The 24,264-nt window shown below is 35.5% G+C and overlaps 2 protein-coding genes across 2 annotated transcripts in view; one reads left to right on the forward strand and one right to left on the reverse strand.

Moving 5' to 3' along the window:
- The window catches only part of LOC140166536 (lipoxygenase homology domain-containing protein 1-like), a 107,389-nt gene that overhangs the window by 38,219 nt on the left and 44,906 nt on the right, over nt 1–24,264 (reverse strand). Inside the window, exons 13-17 of the mRNA XM_072190020.1 lie at nt 5,000–5,230; nt 4,248–4,436; nt 3,502–3,662; nt 3,021–3,107; nt 1,676–1,808 (exon numbers count right to left, since the gene is read on the reverse strand). Of these exons, the coding sequence (XP_072046121.1) occupies nt 1,676–1,808; nt 3,021–3,107; nt 3,502–3,662; nt 4,248–4,436; nt 5,000–5,230 (801 nt within the window). The remainder of the gene's footprint in view (nt 1–1,675; nt 1,809–3,020; nt 3,108–3,501; nt 3,663–4,247; nt 4,437–4,999; nt 5,231–24,264) is intronic.
- Nucleotides 14,294–18,484, forward strand: LOC140166533 (uncharacterized). Its single transcript, XM_072190016.1, has 2 exons — nt 14,294–14,427; nt 16,163–18,484. The coding sequence occupies exon 2, from the start codon at nt 16,184–16,186 to the stop codon at nt 17,894–17,896; it is 1,713 nt and encodes a 570-aa protein (XP_072046117.1). The 5' UTR covers nt 14,294–14,427; nt 16,163–16,183; the 3' UTR covers nt 17,897–18,484.

Genomic DNA, 24,264 nt, shown 5'->3' on the forward strand with positions numbered 1-24,264 from the left:
TTTATGGTTTTATATATGCCATGTAGGGCCTACATAAAGTCATGGGAATCATGGTTATGTTGACCGGGGGTTGAATTTATGAATAAGTAAAATAGGAAGCTGCAATGCAGCCTTTGCATCGGGCCTGAGACTGGAATTCCAGTTTCCTTTCTCACGAAGTAAGGGCTAAGAGTAAAATTGTACAATTGTGTTTGGGAGTGGCCTTCTCTCTTTTCTCTTTTCCTAGCTATTTTCTTCCATTTCTTGCTTTGTTTATCAAAGCTATCTAGGCCAACATGCATATATTAGCCTACACTGGCTATCCAGGCTTGTACATTTGTATCAGCTTGGAACGGTCCATGGTTTTCCATGGATTAGCATGTGTTCCTCACGGACCAACCTGGGTAAACAAACAAACAAATGATGATAAAAAAAAAACCAATTGATCGTCCCGCCCGCTTCCTTTCGCATGGCATTGCAATTGAGGGAGTCTGAAATGTTTAGTGCTATTTTCTTTATTATTAGGGAAAACTTTTTTTAAATGTTTTAAAAGTTAATAATAGTCAATAGTTTAGATTTGCTTCTGTCCAATAAGCATTTCAATTTAGAGGCTTTGTTTTAATCATCCTCTCAGAGAACCATCAAATAACAAGAGCCTCGATCCTATCATCCTCCTCTACAAATTACACAACTAGTAATGTCCGGGAATAATACATAGGCCTAAATGATCCATTGGCATTTGCATTGTAAAAAATAACTAATAAATGATAAATAAAAAGGCCCTCCACTTCCTCCTTTTGATAACATGTGGACAATCAAATGGAATTTTGTTTTTACTTAACCTTTAAATAATTATAAGTGGTTGTATTAGGCCTACCATGATTATTGCATCTGATATTTAGATCGCGATCTCTGTTGTCAAATTATCCCGGCAAAAATGTCAACGCAACACAAAACGCGTAACCACAATGACGTCATTAGGAAAGCGCCCAATTTTTTTCTTTTTTTAATTGACGCACGAAGTAGCGTCGGAAGGGGGTAAATCGAGTACGTTGTTTTCATTGTATTTTTATTTCTAAAATAGTTAGTTCTTCAATTGTTTTAGATATTGATTCTATATTTTATGGGCTTTATTTTGATACCAAATCATATTTTCTTTCAATGGTCCCTTTAAGCTCAAGAGGGTATAGCACTCCTTTACTTAAACTCCTTTACTTAAACCCTGTTTGCCACCCTCTTTGCTTACTTATCACGCTGACCACAGTTACAAATTGATATGCTGCCCTCTGGAGGAAAAGTGTTGATCCCTTGTTCACTAAATCAAAAATTTAACAATTTTTAATAAATTTAACAAAAAACCGAATACGGATTCGGCTGTGTGCCAAATTCAAAATGATAAGGTCTTTTGATTCAATGGCTCACTGCGGTGTGTATGATCAGCTGTGATATGCAAGAGTTCACTCAATGCATGCACAATGCATACATGTATACCATTGCCTGCAAATGATGGGACTCATGCATACTACAGGCAAACACACACAGCAGCTATAAGCTAATGGAGATACGTCTATCTGGCGCTGAGCCAACCATTTCTTGGTCTCTGAGGGAGCCCTCTTCTCTTGGGATACGTAAAACAATCTAGATGTCATAGTGTCTTAATATCACAGCATATGATATTACTTGATTGAGTACTTACTGGGCAGTGGTTCTTCACCCTCATGTACAGCAGCAAATTCACGTATGATCTCCCCATCGCCTTCATCCCTTGACAACCATTTGTCACAGGGGAAGGATACCTTCTGTCCTCTTTCAATCTCTTCCAACTCAACCTGAAATAAAAAAGAATCACCATTACATAAAAATGTACTGACTTATTATAAAAGCTAAAGTACAGACATTTTGCCCCACACATCACCAAGCAAAGATCTTAGATCCAGCATGCGAATCCTACATGCAAGAATGCACTATTCCATGCTGACCCTGTTGTGTGATGCATGCCTGGAGATGCGTGCCCTAAACATAATGGCCAGCACATGACCTGTGTTATATTTTGTAATGGTGTAATGCAAACAAAAGAGATGGAGATAAAGAGGATGTACATCATCACCTTTGGAAACAACAACTTGGGCAAGAGCAGCAGAAGACAGAAACAAATGCGAAATGCTGGAGGAAGGCTTAGTAGTGGATTATTTTCCTTTGTTGTTCCGTACTTTCCGTTTTTTTTATTATTTTTTTTTGTCATATACTTGTATGCTTGCATACGGAAGACCAGACCTGTCTACTGCTGAAGCAATGGATTGCGGTTTGATTTTGTTTTTTGTTTTGTTTGTTACACTCTCATATCTTGGCTTATTCAAATGTTTCAGTATTTTTAACATATTGGCTTTTAATTATCTCTAATTATTCATTCACAGTGAATGTATTTGTACAGTGCTTTTAGACTCATTGGGTTTAATTGTTGTTGTTTTATGAGTTGAGTGAGAATATAAAAAAACCCAAAACAAAGATTAACTTTCAATTTTTCAATTCCCCCTGTTTGTCTAGTATTTTATATATAGTATTAAAATATTGCAACATTTGTCCACAGAGGTGTGAAAGATGAGGTGAAAGTAGACAAACCAAAGAAGAATTCCCATATCCCTGTCCCGTCATATCCGGATGGCGTCCCTTAAATTTAGTAGCCTCTGAGCACTATTGGGATTAGCCTGGCTTCGGCCGAATGTTATAAATAAATAAATAAATAAATAAATAAAAGAATAATAAGCTATTCCATATAAAATCCACACTTCCCCTATGGTAAATTTTGGAAATATCTCACACAGGGGGAGTATGAATTTCAAGTGGACTTAGCACATTACCAACTCTATATGAAACTCACCCTCCCACCATTCAGGTTGAACTTGTCTCAGAGGGTGTATAAAATTCAAATGGAGCTGCCTAATGTTTTCGTTCCATTTGAAATTCATACACCCCCTGTGGAAGATATTTCCAAAATTCTTTCACAGAGGTAGTGTGGCTATTAAATGGAATAGCCCACTTACCTTATCTGGATACCAGGACGGATCATCACCAGTGTTGTCATGGGACAGTCTAATTTTGTACAGCTTGCCAAGGTCATCAAGATGCAGCTGAAAATATAGGAAAGAAAAAAGCAATTTGATTAATACCAAACAAAAGAAAAACAATTTCCAGACCTACCTACCTTCAGCCTGTTACAACAATTATTTTTAGGCCTTAGTGTGGTGGAAATATGATTAGTCTTTTTTCTTATACACAAAGCAACTTTTCCTTTTCGCTGTCGTAGTGATTATGTAGTTACTGGTTCAAGCTTGACTTGCAAACCTAGCACACCATTGGATTTGTATTGTGATCATGGTTCAAAGATGGCGCCAAGCATGAAGTAGGTTGCTAAGTGATGAAAGGCTCTGATGTCAAGACTTTGTCAGCAAATTGCTTGCTATATAAATTGTCTCCATAATGTTATTTAAAAGAAATATAATTCTTTTTTGTGGTTATACTTACAGGGATCTCATCAGTTTTTCCTGACTCAAAGTTGTCCCCTTCAGCCTTTCCCAGTGGTAGTTCATCTGACTTCCTTTTCTCTCCATATACTGTGATCATTATTTGGGCTTTAGTACTGGCTTTCTCATCTGGTTTAGTGGTGACATGGGCTTTCCAATTTGCTGTTGACAAAAAAAAAAAAAAGCAAAAATATCGACTATATGATACAGGAAAGTTACAACATAAACCCACCTGATCCATCAGTTATTCAACTATAAAAATCACTGTTACCAAATTGGGTCAGACAATCTGTTTTCTTTCCTTCTTTTAATGCAGCAGAACACACACACACACCCCCTACACACACACCCCACCCACATTGAGCAGTTTCACTTGACAACCAGCCCGCTTGAGGAATATTTTAGAATTTCAACCAAATTTAACACATTTAGCCTTTCCAGATCCAGCTGTTTTGATAAAAAAAGGTGTAGAAAAATGTTTGAATTCCAAACAACATTTTGTAAGTAGGGGCAAAATTGTGTTAAATGAAACTGGTTTTCAACATTTTCGCATTTTAAAGCTGGAATTTAATAAAAATCAAGCAAAACATTCTAGCTGGATTTATCATATTGTGTAACTGCAATAACAGTGCAATCTTCCACATTGGGGTTGCAGACTTCAAATGATTGAACATTTTGAACATTTTTGAATATTTTAATATTCTAACATTTAAAAACTTTTAATGAAAATAATCATCTTCTATTTACCTGGCTTATCAGTCTGTGACCCTTCCGACTCTTGTGCAGACAGCATCAGTTCCCTTTCTGTCAATTTATCTTCAGCTTCCACTGATAACCACTTATCATTCTTGCCAATGTAAGATTTGACACCTGTTGATGGGTCCTCTCCTACCTGTTGTGTCTCCACGGTGATTTCATCAATGAGCCATCCAAATGCTGAAATGAGAACAATTGGTATTAGTTGTGTTCATATTTTGAGTAAACTTACTCAGAGTAAACTTACGCTAACAGTGATAAACATTCCACAGCTAATTTACCTACTCCTACCGCTTGTTCACACCTAGCCTACTCTTAGTACCTTGCCTACCAGATCCACCAAAAACTACCGAACAACCTGACTTGAAAGTCTGACCACCCGTAAAACAGGTTTTTTTCCATAGACGCTTTGTCTATTTTGAAATAATTGGATTTTCACAATTTTAACCCCTTAAAGTTTTACACACGTGTAAAAAGTTAATATTTTTACTTTCTTATGTTCCACAGTACTGCCTACACAGGAGGGGGGGAAGGAGGGTGGAATGGCCCCAGGCCCATGACTTAAAGGCCACTTAGCTGGCTGAGGGACTCAAGAGCCAAATGTTTTGCTAATTTACCTTTTTGGAGGAAAATGTTTATTGGAAATCTTTACTTCAAAAGGGTCAGCCAGGCAATCAAATATTGGGTTTGATCTGTGACCAACAACATTGAGTCACAATTAAAAATATGATCATACCACTAACCTCCATCTTTTCCATCATGACCTATGATGACCTTTTGAAGTGACCCCAGGTCAACAGCTTCAATCTTAAACAGATCAGTCTGGCCCTTCTGAAACAGGACTTCTTGATCAGATTTACGCAGTTGTCTGACCCCTGTGTGACCTTTCTCTCCATACAAGGAGATGTACACATTGGCGGTAGTTTCTGAGTTGTCTTCGCTTGATGTTTGAATTTTGACATTGTATTTGGTAACTGAAAGAAAAAAGGGAATCCTAACTGTTAAATCTGTCTCTATGAACAATGGACTATTCCAGTTACAATCCATACACCCCTATAGAAGACATGACCTTAATCTTCCAAACAGGGAATGCAAATTTCAAATGGGGCTTCCTAAATGGGTGATTCCATTTGAAATCTACACACCCTGTGTAGATTAAGGCCATATCTTCCATAGTAGGTGTATGGATTTCAACTGCAATACCTCAATAGTCAAAACTGGGATATCCCAGCAAACACAAACTGTTTTACAGAACGAAATTAAATGTTAGTATCGGTATAAAATGTTTTAACAACATTGAACAACATTTCTGAAAACTTGCTGTAAACATTCTAATGTAATGTTATTTTAAGTGCTGAAAAAAAATATTTATTTTTATACAATGACGTTTTTCAAAGTTGAAAATCTTTTAAAAACCAGATTGTCTCAGCATCAGGGAAACTTGGGCATTCATGTGCAGCCAAGTCTGGACAATTATCCTATCAGTTCCACTTGAGCCATATGAAGTCCTCTTGAAAGTTTATGCTATTGATTTGGGTCATGGTATTGGAATGATGTAGGAGTTGTTGTGTTGTTATAGCAACAATCCCAGATTCTTGGCCATTCAGATGGCACTTTAGTGGGGTGCAGCCAATCAGGTCTCTGCTTTAATTCCATTTCTTTTGTTGTGTTCACACCTTTCTTAGTAAGCCACTTATTTGCTCCTCCGATCATGCTGGACCAAAAAATGGTTGTGCTCTTGGTGGTGAAAAATAATACTGTTTGTCTGATGTGGTAGTATTTTATAAAGTATAGGATTGATAATGATATGTTACTTAAGCAGTGGATGTGATTATTTTATTAATATTTAAGTGTATAGAAGCGTAAATCAACATCCACAGAGCAGCAACTGGTTTCATCATGGTCACAGTGGCATTGGCCACCGGCTTCATGTTAGAATCAGCCAACGGCTTCAATTTATTTACAAGCAGGCAAGTAATCAACAAATTTATCGGTAATACTTTGCATGAGATAATGAACCCTAGTTACAGTCAAGTATTTTATAAGTTGGATGTTATTAATTAAATCCAAGTCTCCAAAATATTTAGTGTTGGCTGTAATTGACAAGTATTATATATACAATATATACCATTTTCTTTTTGGCATTATTAGATCACATATGCAAATTATTGGGAATGATTTACATGGATTGCATGGTGCTCGAAAAGGTCAACCTGTAGTATGCAGGCTGGTTCTATTACTGGAGATACAAATTTATATTAACACTGAATATAAGCCTTTAAGTTAAGAATAGTAATCATGGTAGTATACCTTAATCTTCAAGTGTCTATTACTAGATAAATTCTAGGAGTTGCGAATGTTGGAACATCAGGCTTACCAATCATGTGATATAATCAGGCGCAAAGGTTTCAAACAACGGGGAAGGCACATGTAGTTTCTTTTTGCTGTTTGTTTCTTTGTGGTTATATTTCAGGAGTAATGATGCCCCCTGCTGATCTTGCACATCAATTGCAGTGAGGTTTGCTTCAAAAGACAAAAGACCTGTCTAAGCTGTTCGGGTTATCCAAACAATAGAAGGACTCTCAACGCATATATAGCCGATTAAAAAGCTGTGAAGAGTTTCCATGTGTTTCTTTTGTCCAGTTTGCCATCAACATTTAGAAAACGAGTTAAGACCCAGGACAGTAAGCAGATATTTTGTTGCGGGTCTGAGTTATCCGAACTAGAGTTTGGTTGGCTATGTGAATACTCGCAAGTTGTGCAAGCTGATTTCTTGCATTCTTCAATCATGGCAGCTGTGCATCATCTACATATAATGCGCCACAAAAAGATAAGAAGAAAAGAAGAAGACTGAGAACAATAAATTTGCAAGACCGGTAGAACATTTGATACAATGAATCAAGCAGACTTAGATTCTCATTATTTCCACAATCAAGAAGAACAAGACTTCATTCTAGATGAACAATTTTAATCGGATACCAAGGTTTTCTTTCTACAAAACCTCGCTAATTTCTTGTTCTACCTTGGCATCAATATCAGTCATTATTCTTCTGCAAATATACGGTCAGTCGCAAATAACGTTAATCCAGTGACTCAACTAGACTCGCAATTCCTAAGACTCTGAAATTTGACTTTACATTATATTTAAAGCAGCTAAATCTGGTTATGTATGCATGTCTGGGTGTAAAACATTCAGTAATTAATAGAAAATGATAACTGTGTGGTTATGTGCAAATAAATTGTTCTTTTATAAGGCAAAAAGACAAATCTTAATGTTCATCGGCACACATTTTCTAAATAAATAGACAATGTGCATTGTATCTAAATGATATACAAGATATCTTATACTGCATAGGTTTGCTTCCGATGAGCTATTGGCTTCTATGAAATATCAACAAGGAATGTGCTATTTTAATTATAAGGTATTTTGTTTATGCATCAAAAATTTATTGACCTGATATGACATCCTTGTAAAGTTTGAAAGTTAACCTGCCTTCTATAGGTACATGTAAAGATAGCTCTTTTTTACAGATCCTAATATGTGGTAAGAATTGCAAATCTGCTCAAAAGACTAGGTCAATATTAATGCAAGAGACAATTTTCATTATTTACAAGTTGGAAATTGACTTCATAATGACGGTATTAATTAATGACGTAAAAATATGTCTTATGTCTCACTTTGTTTCAACTTAAATAGAATTGTCTTAAGTATGTGAAGATGAAATATGTAGGCTCTATTTGATATTACTACTAATATCATGTAAGATAGGTTAAAACATCAATAGACCTATAATAAAATTATATACCGGTACATTAAGTATTGTTATGGATGGATTGGTCCTTACATTATATGGAACATATTTAATAACCTCTTGGTAATTCAATATTTGTTTTATGTTCTGGTTCAAGTAATTCAAACTTCATTGTATTATTTTATATTTTCTTTTACTACAAGAAGGCACAATGTGTAAGGTGAATGAAAATAAGAAAGGAGAATATAAGATTGCAATTGGTATCAACTATCAAGTTAAAGGAGAGGTAATTATTCATTGAATATTCTCTATTGTTTACATTGATCTGTTTAAAATATTGAACATTTATTTAGTTCTGAAACTTTTCATATGCTTAATGTAGACTTTTTCTCACAAGCAAAGGGCAATTTCTACTTAAGTGACATTGACAATGAACCCAGGCCACTTGACCAAAGAAACTTCAAGCAAATGCTTGATTAATTTGTAGTACAGATATTTTTTCAGTTCCTGAAAATATTATTAGTAGATATTAAACAATTCAATTTCTACAATTTTGCTGTACTACTGGGTATAAAAGGGCTGGTTAAGTTAGCAACTATTTTAAACTGTGTAATTCAGTAATTCACAGCACCTTGTATTGTATTGTATTGTATTGTATTGATCATTTCATAGCGAGTGTGAATAAGTTACAATGTAAATGTCACAGATACTTTTGTAGGTCATGTACTGTTCTTGAGTTATGTTGTAAAGAGGGCTGAAACAACAACACTTTTGTAAAATGTACATAACTCATCAAGCAAGTGACAGAGTATTTGATTTGTAGAATGAACTTTTGCAAAACAACAACGCATTAATTTTCAATAACATATTGATAGCGAGTGTGTAGAAGTCAAATGTCATGGTTATACTTTTGTAGGCCCTGTTGTCCTTGTGTTGTAAAGAGGATTTAAATGGCAACACTTTTGTAAAATGTTCATAACTTCTCAAGCAAGTTTCAAAGTTTTATAGAAGGAACTTTTGCAAAACAACAAAGTGTTATTTTGCAAAACAAAGGTTAATTTTAAATAAGATATTGATTAATCAAGATTCAAGATTTGGCTGCTTGGACCGACAATACCGCATCTACTCTTAAATTGCTTCAACAAGAATAATTGTTGATTATTGCGGGTGAGCAAGCCTATACAGTGCTATGCACTTAGATTATTTTGACATTATTAGCGGTGGCAACTTTATTTTGTTCAAAATTTAAATAAGCAGAAAAGATAAATAGTTTCTGGGTTAGTATGTTGCCTTGTGATATCTGTTTCAACTAGTAGTATAAGGTACATATGGACACTATTCATGATCTTATCATTAAATGTGTCCTGAAATTGGAACTCTTAGAGTTCTGTGTTACTTGAAGGTTAGAGTTTGGTCAGATAGGCATTTTTACAAATTCCGGTTTCAAAATCTTACAATGAGCACCCATTTCAGCCTGGGGTTTATTCTCAAGTCAGATAAAGACCAAAATATATCTTGATAAACATATATTTCAAGTTACAGGGGAAAGATGAATTACGCATCGCACACTAGCACAATTAAGCATGAATTTACAAATGGAATTCCCTTGTTTCTATATTTCAAGGTCGGTTGAAGAAATTCCATTAAGATAATTTTGTCGAATTGTGCATTGTTCATTTAAGAATAATGTATGTTACTTAGATAGTACATTACACTTGATTATATATGGAATTGTTGATCTATCTTTAAAAATATACATGTACATTGTATTTGATAAGTTGTGCTATACACGCTTGAAACATGCGTGATTGTATTGTATTGTAATTATAGCTTAAACAACATTGCGTTCTAATTTTATACATATTTTGTGTATAATAGACATATTGATAGAGGTTAAATATTTAAAGAACAAGTAATGTTAAACCGATACATGTATATGCATTTATGCTATGCATGGGCTCCCGATTATTTGTTTCAGAACATAGAGTTTGATGATAAGCATCCGAAAATTTTTGTCTTTTGATTCAATAATCTTTGTGTCTATATTATTAGGGTGCACCAGTGAATTTTGTGTTTTCTTGTTTTGCCTGGCTTTTTGAGATTATAATCGTTAATAAGTCTATATATTCATGTTTGCCAATAGCTTACATGCATGTCTTAATTATTTTATTTTAAATAAACCATTGTTCATACTCTATATCTATTATATTGTTTCGCACTGGTGTTCAATAGATTTTTGTTAAGAAAACCGCAGAATGAGTAAACCAATATTTGTCTGGTCTTGGGGCCTACCCCAATGCCTAGGTGATTCTTCACTACAATTACAATTATTGGTGGACACTAACAGTAAATTAAGAGTTGATAGCCTTCCGTTGTCATCAGAGGGATTGAATTGGTTCAGGGGTTGTTTTTTTTAATGCATTTTGGTGCATCCCGATCTTTTGTTTTCCACCTTGGTTAATTTGCTTTTTGGGGGGCGGGGGGAAGGGGGGGGGGGATTATGCAAGTTTCTCCATTGAGAAACTTGTATGGCATTGTTTCTTCTTTTGGAGATTTCTGTTTATTTAATAATTGCGTTATAAATATTGTTTTCCAATTCAATCCTCTGTTTGATCCAAAGAGGTATCTGTATTTGCTTAAGATGAAATTTGGTTAAATGTTATACAGAAGTCAATTCTTGCATGTCCAGCCTATATGGTTGGCTTGTTGTACACATTTTTTTTTTTTTTTTTGTATTGTGTTATTAATAATATTTATTGGAAGATAAATAACTATTTATATTATGTCTTAACTGCTATGAAAGTGCTATGATTATTATATTATTATTATATTATGAAATCTATCATTATTTATCATTATTTATCTCAATTATATTTATGTATATGAATATAAAATTGTTGAATGGTCATAAATAGCTTAATAAATGGTCCTCATGATCGGGAGGGCAATGCGAGTCTAATCATTGCTTTGGTGTTGTGTTTTCCTGATGTCTCGAGACAATGACGTTTTTCAAAGTTGAAAATCTTTTAAAACCAGATTGTCTCAGCATCAGGAAACTTGGGCATTCATGTGCAGCCAAGTCTGGACAATTATCCTATCAGTTCCACTTGAGCCATATCAAGTCCTCTTGAAAGTTTATGCTATTGATTTGGGTCATGGTATTGGAATGATGTAGGAGTTGTTGTGTTGTTATAGCAACAATCCCAGATTCTTGGCCATTCAGATGGCACTTTAGTGGGGTGCAGCCAATCAGGTCTCTGCTTTAATTCCATTTCTTTTGTTGTGTTCACACCTTTCTTAGTAAGCCACTTGCATTTGCTCCTCCGATCATGCTGGACCAAAAAATCCCACCCACCCTCCCAGTAGCTGGAAGGGTAAATCAGTTATCTCATTTGTCAAAGATACTTCAATAAAAGTATGTCAAATTATGCTACTCTCCGCTTTGTCTGGAGTTTCTTCAAATCCTGAAGAATCTCGTCAGTAGATTGTCTCCACTTTCTACTACGCTGCGTTGTCTGGAGTTTCTTCAAATCCTGAGGAATCTCGTCAGTAGATTGTCTCCACTTTCTACTATGCTGCTTTGTCTGGAGTTTCTTCAAATCCTGAGGAATCTCGTCAGTAGATTGTCTCCACTTTCTACTACGCTGCGTGCTTGGGAAATTCTTCAAATCCTGAGAAATCTCGTCAGTAGATAGTCTCCACTTTCTACTATGCTGCTTTGTCTGGAGTTTCTTCAAATCCTGAGGAATCTCGTCAGTAGATTGTCTCCACTTTCTACTACGCTGCGGTGTCTGGAGTTTCTTCAAATCCTGAGGAATCTCGCCTGTAGATTGTCTCCACTTTCTACTACGCTTTGTGCTGGCTTAATGAATGCTTTGTATGGAGTTCTTCAAATCCTGAAGAATCTCGTCTGTAGATTGTCTCCACTTTCTACTACGCTTTGTGCTGGCTTAATGAATGCTTTGTATGGAGTTCTTCAAATCCTGAAGAATCTCGTCTGTAGATTGTCTCCACTTTCTACTACGCTTTGTGCTGGCTTAATGAATGCTTTGTATGGAGTTCTTCAAATCCTGAAGAATCTCGTCTGTAGATTGTCTCCACTTTCTACTACGCTTTGTGCTGGCTTAATGAATGCTTTGTATGGAGTTCTTCAAATCCTGAAGAATCTCGCCTGTAGATTGTCTCCACTTTCTACTACGCTTTGTGCTGGCTTAATGAATGCTTTGTATGGAGTTCTTCAAATCCTGAAGAATCTCGTCTGTAGATTGTCTCCACTTTCTACTACGCTTTGTGCTGGCTTTATGAATGCTTTGTATGGAGTTCTTCAAATCCTGAAGAATCTCGTCTGTAGATTGTTTCCACTTTCTACTACGCTTTGTGCTGGCTTAATAAATGCTTTGTATGGAGTTTCTTCAAATCCTGAAGAATCTCGTCAGTAGATTGTCTCCACTTTCTTACTATGCTGCTTTGTCTGGAGTTTCTTCAAATCCTGAGGAATCTCGTCAGTAGATTGTCTCCACTTTCTACTACGCTGCGTTGTCTGGAGTTTCTTCAAATCCTGAGGAATCTCGTCAGTAGATTGTCTCCACTTTCTACTATGCTGCTTTGTCTGGAGTTTCTTCAAATCCTGAAGAATCTCATCAGTAGATTGTCTCCACTTTCTACTACGCTTGATGTAAGAGTAATTTATGCTTATTTGAAGTATCTTTTTGGCTTGATTGTTTTTGTCGGTGGATTATTTCATTTATTAATATTATTTTATAGTAAATTTTGGCTCATTTTTCAATAATTACCAGCTTATATAGGGATTTAAAGATTTAATTCATTGATAGAGTTGGCATTGTTTCTTCTTTTGGAGATTTCTGTTTATTTAATAATTGCGTTATAAATATTGTTTTCCAATTCAATCCTCTGTTTGATCCAAAGAGGTATCTGTATTTGCTTAAGATGAAATTTGGTTAAATGTGATACAGAAGTCAATTCTTGCATGTCCAGCCTATATGGTTGGCTTGTTGTACACATTTTTCCAATAATTCTTGTATTGTGTTATTAATAATATTTATTGGAAGATAAATAACTATTTATATTATGTCTTAACTGCTATGAAAGTGCTATGATTATTATATTATTATTATATTATGAAATCTATCATTATTTATCATTATTTATCTCAATTATATTTATGTATATGAATATAAAATTGTTGAATGGTCATAAATAGCTTAATAAATGGTCCTCATGATCGGGAGGGCAATGCGGAGTCTAATCATTGCTTTGGTGTTGTGTTTTCCTGATGTCTCGAGACAATAACATTTTGACAACATTTTTCGGTTGTTGTCTTTCAAATGTGGATATACCTAGGCAAAATATATCACAGTTGAACCATGGTTGACCATGGTCAGATCATGGATTTCTGATTTCAATACAATTGAGTCTGTGTATCGGTGGGAGGGGGGGTCATACAATTTTTGTTGCTGAAAAAATAGGGGGATCGCAATTTTATTGATGCTAACTTTTTGTAAATTTTGGACTCCCCTTCCGAAGAAAATGGTAGTCCCTAAGTGTGTGAAAAACTATAAATTTATTTACTGGTTCAAGAAATTGTTTGTTCAACAATTATTGTAATAACAAAGGACTATTCCAGTTGAAAGTCATACATCCCTATGCAAGATATGATCTTAATCTGCGACACAGGGGGTGTCGATTTCAAATAATAGAGTAACTCATTCAGGTAACCCCATTTGAAGTTCACACACTGTGTGCAATATTATAAACTTCAACTTCCTAGATATTATCATCAGAAAGAAGAATGGCACTCTTGTCACAGATCTCTACGCCAAGCCTTTACATATTATACAGACACTCACCAGTGCAGTATCTGTATTCTTAATCTTTCCGATGCCACCCTTGGCACTGTAAAAGTGGCATAGCTTACAGCCAGGCTGCATCTGTTCTAATGACTCCCAATTTCTTACAGCAAACAATTCATTCCATTATACAATGTAGCTACCAATATTAATTGCTGCATTGTTCCCTGTCAACTTGCCCCCCCCCCCCTTCATAATGCTAAACATTGCGCTATTGGCTATTGATATAAATAGACTACTAGTAATTCTCTGTCAGGGAAATCCCTGGATAGGTCAAAAGTCATGCCATACAGAGTGATCCAGTTAAGTTTGTGGTAATAATAAGTGGTATACCGCAACATGTACCCATTCAAAAGTAAGTATTGAAAACAACCAAGCGTAGAAATCGACCTTTACATATTTAGTGATATCGTCACATATTTACTGTTCAGTTCAGAAAGCTAAGAAACAAAGACACACCCTACTTAGGTGATATTGGTGACGTAAATGTGGCTGTTTTGCAGACTTTCAAGTATAGAATTTTAAATTCATTTCATACCACTGCTGAAGTTGGTAAGCTACTTTAAAACTTATTAAATGAATGTGCAATCCTTAGGGGTGTATTTTTAGGTATTAAATTATTTTCTTGTGATACAATTACATCATGTGTGGGTGGTTGTGTTTGAAATGTAGAAATAACATACAAAATTTCTAGTCTAAAATTCCAGAGATCATTTTGGCTCTATGTTTTCAAAACTTGTTTGCAAGCCCAGCGCCAAGCCAAACATGCATGTCCAAACTCATAATGAGTAGGGTATACCATAATATCTTCTCTGATCCAATAAACCATTATCTGGCAAAAAGTAATCCCACAGGTACTGGTGGGGCATTCAATTTTAGTAAGGATAGGGATTTAGAGTCAACTTCAATACAGGGTGTCCCAGAAAAAATTACAGAGTGAATAAAATTTAACATAAGTTGAGAAATAGACATCAAAATCAAAAAAATTAAAATGTAACACATAGCCTAATTTATTGCGCATTACATGCAAAAATTTTATTTGATTTCGTTGACTGGTTGCGAAGAAATTAACGATTACATAATGCGCGCATCAATGCAGTTCCAAGTTTGATCAACAGGCGCTTTTTTCATACTCGCTCACAGCTTCCTAAAGTTTGTGTATTTCATTAAATTTAGTCAACATTATCTATTTTATAATCCAACAGTGTTATGTTATTCATGCTATCACTGAAGATGGATAAAAATTTGTCTGAGAAAACTTTGATTTCTGCAATTGGAAGTTTTCCAACTTTAATTCTTTAAGTTGGGCAAATATGTTATATTTTAACTTTCCAAAGAACATTTGAGCCAAGAATGACAATGATCAAGTGCTTACAGCTTTACGTGTGATTTTTGATACCATGCAACATTAATGTTGAAGTTTTTTTTTTTTTTTAGATTTGAACTTTGCATTACAATTTCTTGGAAATATTCCAAAAAACATTAATGTGTGTGAGAATTTTTCAAGCCAGCAGGAATTCTTTATGCAATAATTCTTTATGCAATATTTATATCAACATTAACGAAAAAGACATTTGCAAGTACCGAGCATCATCTTACATGCAAGCTTTCATTTTCAATATCGTGCAGGTTTTCATATTTGAACAAAACCTAATTAAATGTTTTGCAAGAAACAGATTGTTCATAAAGAACGAAACACGGAACAAAATATGAAGCCAATTGACAGTTATTAACCACTAGAGCGCATTGTGTTGAATGATCTTTCTTTCAAACTTGGAATGAAGTGAATTGACGCATGCATTATGTAATCGCTCATTTCTTCGCAATCAGTCAACCGATTCCAGTAAAATTAGCGTATAAGATGCAGAATAAGATGGGCTACACGCTAATTATAAGATTTTTGGATTCTGATGTCTATTTCTCGACTTACATCCGAATTCATTTGCCCGGTATTTTTTTCTGGGACACCCTGTATGTTCTTTTTACTCCTCACAAAAAAACGAACTGTGTCATTTGGTGATATGTCATTGCTAATAGGATCGTTCAGTGAGAATTCAAACACTTTGAGCAATTAACATTAACAGAAAATACATCACTTGGCTTATATTTTCTAATCTGTTAAGTCTCATTGGCAGATGATTTTTTTTTACAATTATTTGAGAATATATTGAGAATTGAAAACAAATTGGGGTCATTGGTTGAGAGGGATATTTGAAAAAAGGTAATCATAGTACTTTGTAAGAATAGTGAGGCATATAATTGTCATTTTTGTCAACTTTATTTTCAGACCCTTGACTCATAAATCAAGATGGCTGCATTTGCACAGGCTGCTGAGGATGAGCTCTCATGTCCGATATGTTTGGAACTATTTGTGGACCCAAATACACCCAAAAATTTACCTTGTGGTCATGTCTGCTGTGAGGTCTGTCTGAAAAAAATGGTAGCTGAAAAGATGGCAAAAACATGTCCTGAGTGTCGGAAAGAGATTCGTATTCCAAAAGGTGGAGTGGCATTATTTCCAACCAACTTCAGATTGCGCAATTTGGCTGAAAAGCACCGGAAAGTACCTGAGCCTCCATCTAAGAAACGAGTCTGCCCTGATCATGAAGAAAAGATGCATTACTTCTGCACTACTTGTAACATGCTAGCCTGTCAAGCTTGTCTGACTCTGAAGCATAAAGGTGATGAACACGTGATTGAAGGTGTTAAAGAAATGTATACAAAGCAAAAAGGAGAAATGCAGGCTGCCTTCAAAACGGTGAGCGATAGCATTACTGAAGGTGAAGATGTACTTCAGGCACTTGCTGTACTTAAAACCAAGGTACACAATTCTCATGAAGTGGTGGAGAAGCAAATAGATGAATGTATTGAGTCACACATAAAGCAGCTACGTGAACAGGGGAATCGACTAAAACAACAACTTCAACAAGCTACAGATGCTAAACTGGTCAAAGTAGATCAGAAATTGGCCGGTGTGAAACAGAAAGTAGATTCAGCCAAACAGAGTTACCAAGCTGCAGTAGATACTTTTGAAAACAGTCCTGATTATGAATATATAGTGCAGCATAATCATCTAACTGAACAATTGAAACAAACTGATCTCCAAGAGCACACATCCCAACTTGGTTTTACACCTCATGCAGCTGCTAAGTTTGCTGCAAACAAGTTGGATATGAATGTTGGTTGCATTCTGCCAGTGATGCCAGATAGACCAAGGAAAGTAAAGCTGATACAAACATTGGATGGATTTAAGAAAGTAAGTCATGTGGCATATTCTTCTACTACTAGACTACTTGCTGTGTGTGAGTTTGAACTCAAAAAAGTCAGCATTTATCATAAAGTGAATGGAAAATATGACAAGAAACTGAATCTGAATCTTGAACCTTCAAATACAAATGTGCCGTATGATGTAGCTATCCATCCTGATGGTAGGTTCTTGGTGGCTAGACGATACATTGAGGTATACTCACCTGAGGGAATCTATCTGAATAAAATTGAAACAGCAGCACCAGGCACAATGACAGCAGTGGTCAGTATCACAACCACATCAGATGGGATATTAGCAGGGGACATTCACAGATCTGTCATAAGAGAACATGATGCAACAGGTAACATTGTGAGAACATTGAAGACAAATATATGCCCATGGTATATGACTCTGATCCATGATAGCCATATTGCTATGAGTGACTGGAAGGCTGGTAAGGTGAGTGTGATGGATATGGAGACTGGACAGGAAACTCTCAGCATTGATATCCCACAGGTGTGGGGTGTTAGTTATGATGAGCAAACAGAGTGTCTGCTGATTGCAAGGAGTGAACCCACAGAAAAGCATGGTAATCCTGGCACTGGTACGGTCTATACTGACACTGGTGTAATAGAGCAGTACAGCTATACCACAGGCATGCTAGTAGCATGTTTAGAACAAGGACTGTATCATCCTAGAGGGATGACCATGATAGGTGATGCAAACTTGGCTGTAGCAAATGGGAAAACTGTATATATCTGCAAACTTGAATAGAGTATAATGCACTGTGATGAGTGGTTTCATAATATTAGGCATACAAAAACAAATTGTTTGATTCGCATAACTTGATCTACCCTAAAAATATAAAACATATTGAAACACCACCGCCAGTACAGGCAATTTGACAGAAGTTTATATAAAAGTTTGTATTTTCGAAGGGGGATGACAAAGACATGTGATGCAAACTTGACAGCAAATGAGAACACTGTAAATATCTACAAACTTATAGAATAGAGTATATTCATTGTAATTATTCGTGTCATAATGGGTTCTGAAACAAATTGTTTTTAAACTTGTTCTATGTCATAAACACAGGTATTTCATATGTGTGACCTGCTTTCACAAAATAAGTGTAAAGTTGTAAGTTGGGAGTTATGAACATCCCAATTGTTGAGTTGCTGTTCATTGTTTAAAGACACCTGTGTGTCCTTTGTGAATGGGGATATAATATGCTGTACTCTGTATAAAATTATGTCCCCATTCACAAAGGACATACCACTGCCAATACGGGTGTCTTCAAACAAAGAACAGCAACATATATATAAAATAATAATAATTCTGCTGAATTAAAGTAAACACCATATCTACTGATGTAATCAGAAATCAAAAATATATGAGAATATGTGATATTATGAAAAGGTAAAATAATGGAATGCTAGTTTTTTGTGTGTGCACTGGGTTTGGGGAGCATTTGTAAAACCTGCAAACAAGGATGCATAACCAAATAACCGAGGACATAGAGCAACCAAGGACATCCATGTTTCCCTCTACCATGTCTTCCTCTACCATGTCTTGTTGGTTCCCTCTAATATCCATCCTGGTGCTGTTTAGATATTCACAATCTAAGTACACAACCAATTCAGATTGCACAATTTGGCTGAAAAGTACCGGAAAGTACCTCAGCCTCCATCTAAGAAACGAATCTGCCCTGATCATGAAGAAAAGATGCATTACTTTTGTATTACATGTAACATGCTAGCCTGTCAAGCTTGTCTGACTCTGAAGCATAAAGGTGATGAACATGTGATTGAAGGTGTTAAAGAAATGTATACAAAGCAAAAAGGACAAATGCAGGCTGCCTTCAAACCGGTGAGCAATAGCATTACTGAGGGTGAAGATGTACTTCAGGCACTTGCTGTACTTAAAACCAAGGTACAAAATTCTCATGAAGTGGTGGAGAAGCAAATAGATGAATGTATTGAGTCGCACATAAAGCAGCTACATGAACAGGGGAATCGACTAAAACAACAACTTCAACAAGCTACAGATGCTAAACTGGTCAAAGTAGATCAGAAATTGGCCGGTGTGAAACAGAAAGTAGATTCAGCCAAACAGAGTTACCAAGCTGCAGTAGATACTTTTGAAAACAGTACAGATTATGAATATATAGTGCAGCATAATCATCTAACTGAACAATTGAATCAAATTGATCTCCAAGAGCACAAATCCAAACATGGATTCACACCACATGCCGCTGCTAAATTTGCTGCAAACAAGTTGGATATGAATGTTGGTTGCATTCTGCCTGTGATGTCAGATAGACCAAGGAAGGTAAAGCTGATACAAACATTGCATGGATTTGAACATGCAACATGTGTGGCACATTCTTCTACTGGACTACTTGCTGTGTCTGACTTTGATAGCAAGAAAGTGAGCATTTATCACAAAGTAAATGGAAAATATGACAAGAAACTAAATATGAATCATAATCCTTCAACTGTAAATAAGGCATTTGATGTAGCTATCCATCCTGATGGTAGGTTTATAGTAGCTAGAGTGTCATGCATTGAGATATACTCACCTGAGGGAAACTATCTGAATAAAATTGAAACAGCAGCACCGGGTACAACGACAGGTGTGATCAGTGTCACAATCACATCAGATGGGAGGGTAATAGCAGGGGACATTCACAGATCTGTCATAACAGAACATGATGCAACAGGTAACATTGTGAGAACAATAAAGACAAATATATGGCCAATGTATATGACTCTGATCCATGATACCCATATTGCTATGAGTGACAGTATAGTTGGTAAGGTGAGTGTGATGGATATGGAGACTGGACAGGAAACTCAAACTCTTAGTATTGATATCCCACAGGTGTGTGGTGTTAGTTATGATGAGCAAACAGAGTGTCTGTTGATTATAAGGATTGAACCAAGAGATGAGCCTGGAAAGGTGCATCTTAATACTGGTGCAATAGAGCAGTACAGCTATACCACAGGCAAGTTAGTAGCATGTTTAGAAGAAGGACTGTATTTTCCAAGTGGGATGACAATGACAGGTGATGCAAACTTGGCTGTAGCAGATCAGAAAACTGTAAATATCTATAAACTTGAATAAAGTATAAGTGGTCTCAAAATAAGGTGTAAAAAACAAATTGTTTGATTGACATCACTGGACTGACCCTACAAAAATATATGTATAAAATTGAAATACCACCACCACAAATTGTAACACCCCCACCCCACCAGTGCAGGCAATATGACAGAAGTTTAGATAAAGGACTGTGTTATTCTAGACTAGAGGGATGACAATGACAGGTGATGGAAACTGGGCTGTAGAAAATGAGAAAACTGTGAATATTTACGAACTTGAATAAAGTATAATGCATTGTAATTATTGGTGTCATAATGGGTTCTGAAACAAATTGTTTTTAGTTTTTACACACAGGTATTTTAAATTTGTGACCTGCTCCCACAAAATTAGTGTAAAGTTGAAAGTTGGGAGTTTCTGATTTCTGGGGGCGCTTTGGTTTCGCCAATATAAGCGGCTGAGAAATCCTTTGTTTTCTATTGTTCATTGAAAAGTTCAATGGACCATACCTCAGAACTAGCTGACATTTATATGGCTCCTTTGTGGTGAATGGTCACATTTATTAATAATTAATAACCTCATGAATAAACACAATGTATGAGACTCAACTAAACTTTTTTCTTGCCAAAACGAAACTGTGATGCACAATTACCAATGTTTAATAGTGGTCTTCCACATGTGATGTGGTAAGGAACTACATGCGAACAAACAATATACACACATATGCAAGTCTTAATTAGTACATCACATGATTAAGTGCTTTGTAATTGGTAAATATCGGTTCACTATTTGCTTTTGCTTAAAGGGAATATGAAAGAAAAAGTTAAACTTGTATTTTGCTTATAAAAATATGATAATATTAAACAGATGGTATCAAATAAATGGAAAAGTGATGGTTATGAATGAGATTAATGACTTTGCATCAGTTATTTTTTGGTATTGTGAAAAATGTTTTTGCTTGGACCTCAGAATATCCTTTAGCAGTCCAAGAGAACGCCAAATATGGATCAGGAGTATTACATAATAATACCCTGCTATGACAATAGCTGCACTAGGTTAATCGTATAATCTCCTTATGTGGTTAGCATGGCTGGGCCAGGAAATCCACAAGGTCAGCCAATGTATGTACATGTATTCGGTACATGTGCGATATCTTTTACAATGGGTGATAAATTTCTGGTTTGTTTTATTTCAAAACGCAACATTCGATATTCTAAAGCTTGGTCCAAATCCAAGAGAAGAACCAACTCTAGTAATTTATGTGGTTTCAAATTATATCAGGCGTTGCCTTTTTGATAGAAATGGTGTTTGTTGATGTGCACAGTTTCCCATTAGATCATAACATGCTGTTGTACATCCAAGGTCAAAGGTCTTTTAATCCATATTTGGCGTTGTTCTGGGACTGTTTAGGGCTGTGCCCCTCATAATATTCCTTGGTTCCAAAGCGAAATGTTTAGATTTCTCACAATACCCTCAAAACAACTTATGTGCAGTAATAAATCTCTCAACAGAGTTTGTGTGATAATTTTGACAACAAAAATGATGTATCTTGTTGTTTTAATTTGTTATTTACTTTGAGTAACTGTGTAGTAAAATAAGTTTGCTCTTGGAGCTCTAAACAAGAGGCTACAACTATATGTCATTTGTAAATATAGAATGTGAATGTTCATTTTTGAGACTAAAAATATATGTTCAATTTCCTGACATATTGTGTAAACAGTACTATCTATACAAATGTATTCATAACCATTCACCTTATGAATACATGCGATCCAATCATATTTTATTATTTGTTAAAATACAAATGCATATGGAGGTCATAATATTTCACAATTACGTTTTTCAAAGTTGAAAATCTTTTAAAAACCAGATTGTCTCAGCATCAGGGGAGCTTGGGCGTTCATGTGCAGCCAAGTCTGGAGAATTATCCTATCATTTCCACTTGAGCCATATCAAGTCCTCTTGAAAGTTTATGCTATTGATTTGGGTCATGGTATTGGAATGATGTAGGAGTTGTTGTGTTGTTATAGCAACAATCCCAGATTCCTAGCCATTCAGATGGCACTTTAGTGGGGTGCAGCCAATCAGGTCTCTGCTTTAATTCCATTTCCTTTGTTGTGTTCATACCTTTCTTAGTGAACCACTTGCATTTGCTCCTCCGATCATGCTGGACCAAAAAATCCCACCCACCCTCCCAGTAGCTGGAAGGGTAAATCAGTTATCTCATTTGTTAAAGAACAAAGATGCTTCAATAAAAGTATGTCAAATTATGCTACTCTCCACTTTGTCTGGAGTTTCTTCAAATCCTGAAGAATCTTGTCAGTAGATTGTCTCCACTTTCTACTCCGCTTTGTTATGGTTTAATGAATGCTTTGTATGGAGTTCTTCAAATTCTGAAGAATCTCGTCTGTAGATTGTCTCCACTTTCTACTACGCTTTGTGTTGGCTTAATAAATAAATGCTTTGTACAGAGTTTCTTCAAATCCTAAAGAATCTCGTCAGTAGATTGTCTCCACTTTCTACTATGCTGCTTTGTCTGAAGTTTCTTCAAATCCTAAAGAATCTTGTCTGTAGATTTTCTCCACCTTCTACTACGCTTTATGATGGCTTAACGAATGCTTTGTAAGGAGTTTCTTCAAATCCTGAAGAATATTGTCTGTAGATTGTCTCCACTTTCTACTACACTTTGTGATGGCTTAATAAATAAATGCTTTGTACGGAGTGTCTTCAAATCCTGAAGAATCTCATCAGTAGATTGTCTCCACTTTCTACTACGCATTATGTGGGGTAATTTATGCTTGTTTGAAGTATCTTTTTGGCTTGATTGTATTTGTCAGTGGATTATTTCATTTTATTAATATTATTTTTAGTAAATTTTGGCTGATTTTTCAATAATTACCAGTTTATATAGGGAATTAAAGATTTAATTCATTGATAGAGTTGGCATTGTTTCTTCTTTTGGAGATTTCTATTTATTTAATAATTGCGTTATAAATATTGTTTTCCAATTCAATCCTCTGTTTGATCCAAAGAGGTATCTGTATTTGCTTCAGATGAAATTTGGTTAAATGTGATACAGAAGTCAATTCTTGCATGTCCAGCCTGTATGCTTGGCTTGTTGTACACATTTAAATATAATTCAAATAATTCTTCTTGTATTGTTATTAATAATATTAATTGGAAGATAAATAATTTAGTATGCTTGCTGTCATTGGTTATCTCTATTTATATTATGTCTTAATTGCTATGAAAGTGCTGTGAAATCTACCATTATTTATCTCAATTATATTTATGTATATGAATATAAATTGTTGAATGGTTATAAATAGCTTAATAAATGGTCCTCATGATCGTGAGGGCAATGCGGAGTCTAATCATTGCTTTGTTGTTGTGTTTTCCTGATGTCTTGAGACAATTAACCGCAAAGTGCATAATTGTTCCAATCTTGCACATAAATATATATCTTTTCTTATTGCGCAAACAAGCACGCGTAATCAACGTAAGCCCACATACTTGTTAATCGCGTATTAAACGACGCCCTCAATTTTACTCGGATTTCTACTTTTTGCGTTTGCATAATTATAATGCCCAGTGGTGTACTAAAATACCACGTAAAAGACTAAGCCTGAAGTGCTTTAACAGTAAAATTTAACATTTTATATTAATTCAGAGTTCAGCGATCGATTGCTTGCTGTCATGTCCCGTGGATGTCATGTCAGCTTATGTGTAAACATGTCTAGCGATGCTCTGTGCAGTATGGTATTACATGTAATATGATCGGCAAGCGTAGTACACGAATTGTAGGCACTGGAATGAAATCGCAATTTTCTTCGTTATACCTCATTTGTTTGTTTCGAAATTAAAAGGGGATAATGTGATCTGTGAAAACAAACATTTAAATCTAGGAATCTATTATTTATGCAAATCACACATTATTGCTTTAAGCAAAAAAATGTGTTATTTTCATGAAACAATTTGTAAAATGGTGGCAATGAATGACAATAATAACTTTGCACCATCTTTACGGTCATTGCGAGACTTGG

Source organism: Amphiura filiformis, chromosome 12 (genome assembly GCF_039555335.1).
Source record: "Amphiura filiformis chromosome 12, Afil_fr2py, whole genome shotgun sequence".
Taxonomy (NCBI): Eukaryota; Metazoa; Echinodermata; class Ophiuroidea; order Amphilepidida; family Amphiuridae; genus Amphiura; species Amphiura filiformis.

Bases quoted from the DNA above. Each gene is read 5' to 3' on its own strand.
- LOC140166533 (XM_072190016.1), top strand. From the start codon at position 16,184: ATGGCTGCATTTGCACAGGCTGCTGAGGATGAGCTCTCATGTCCGATA.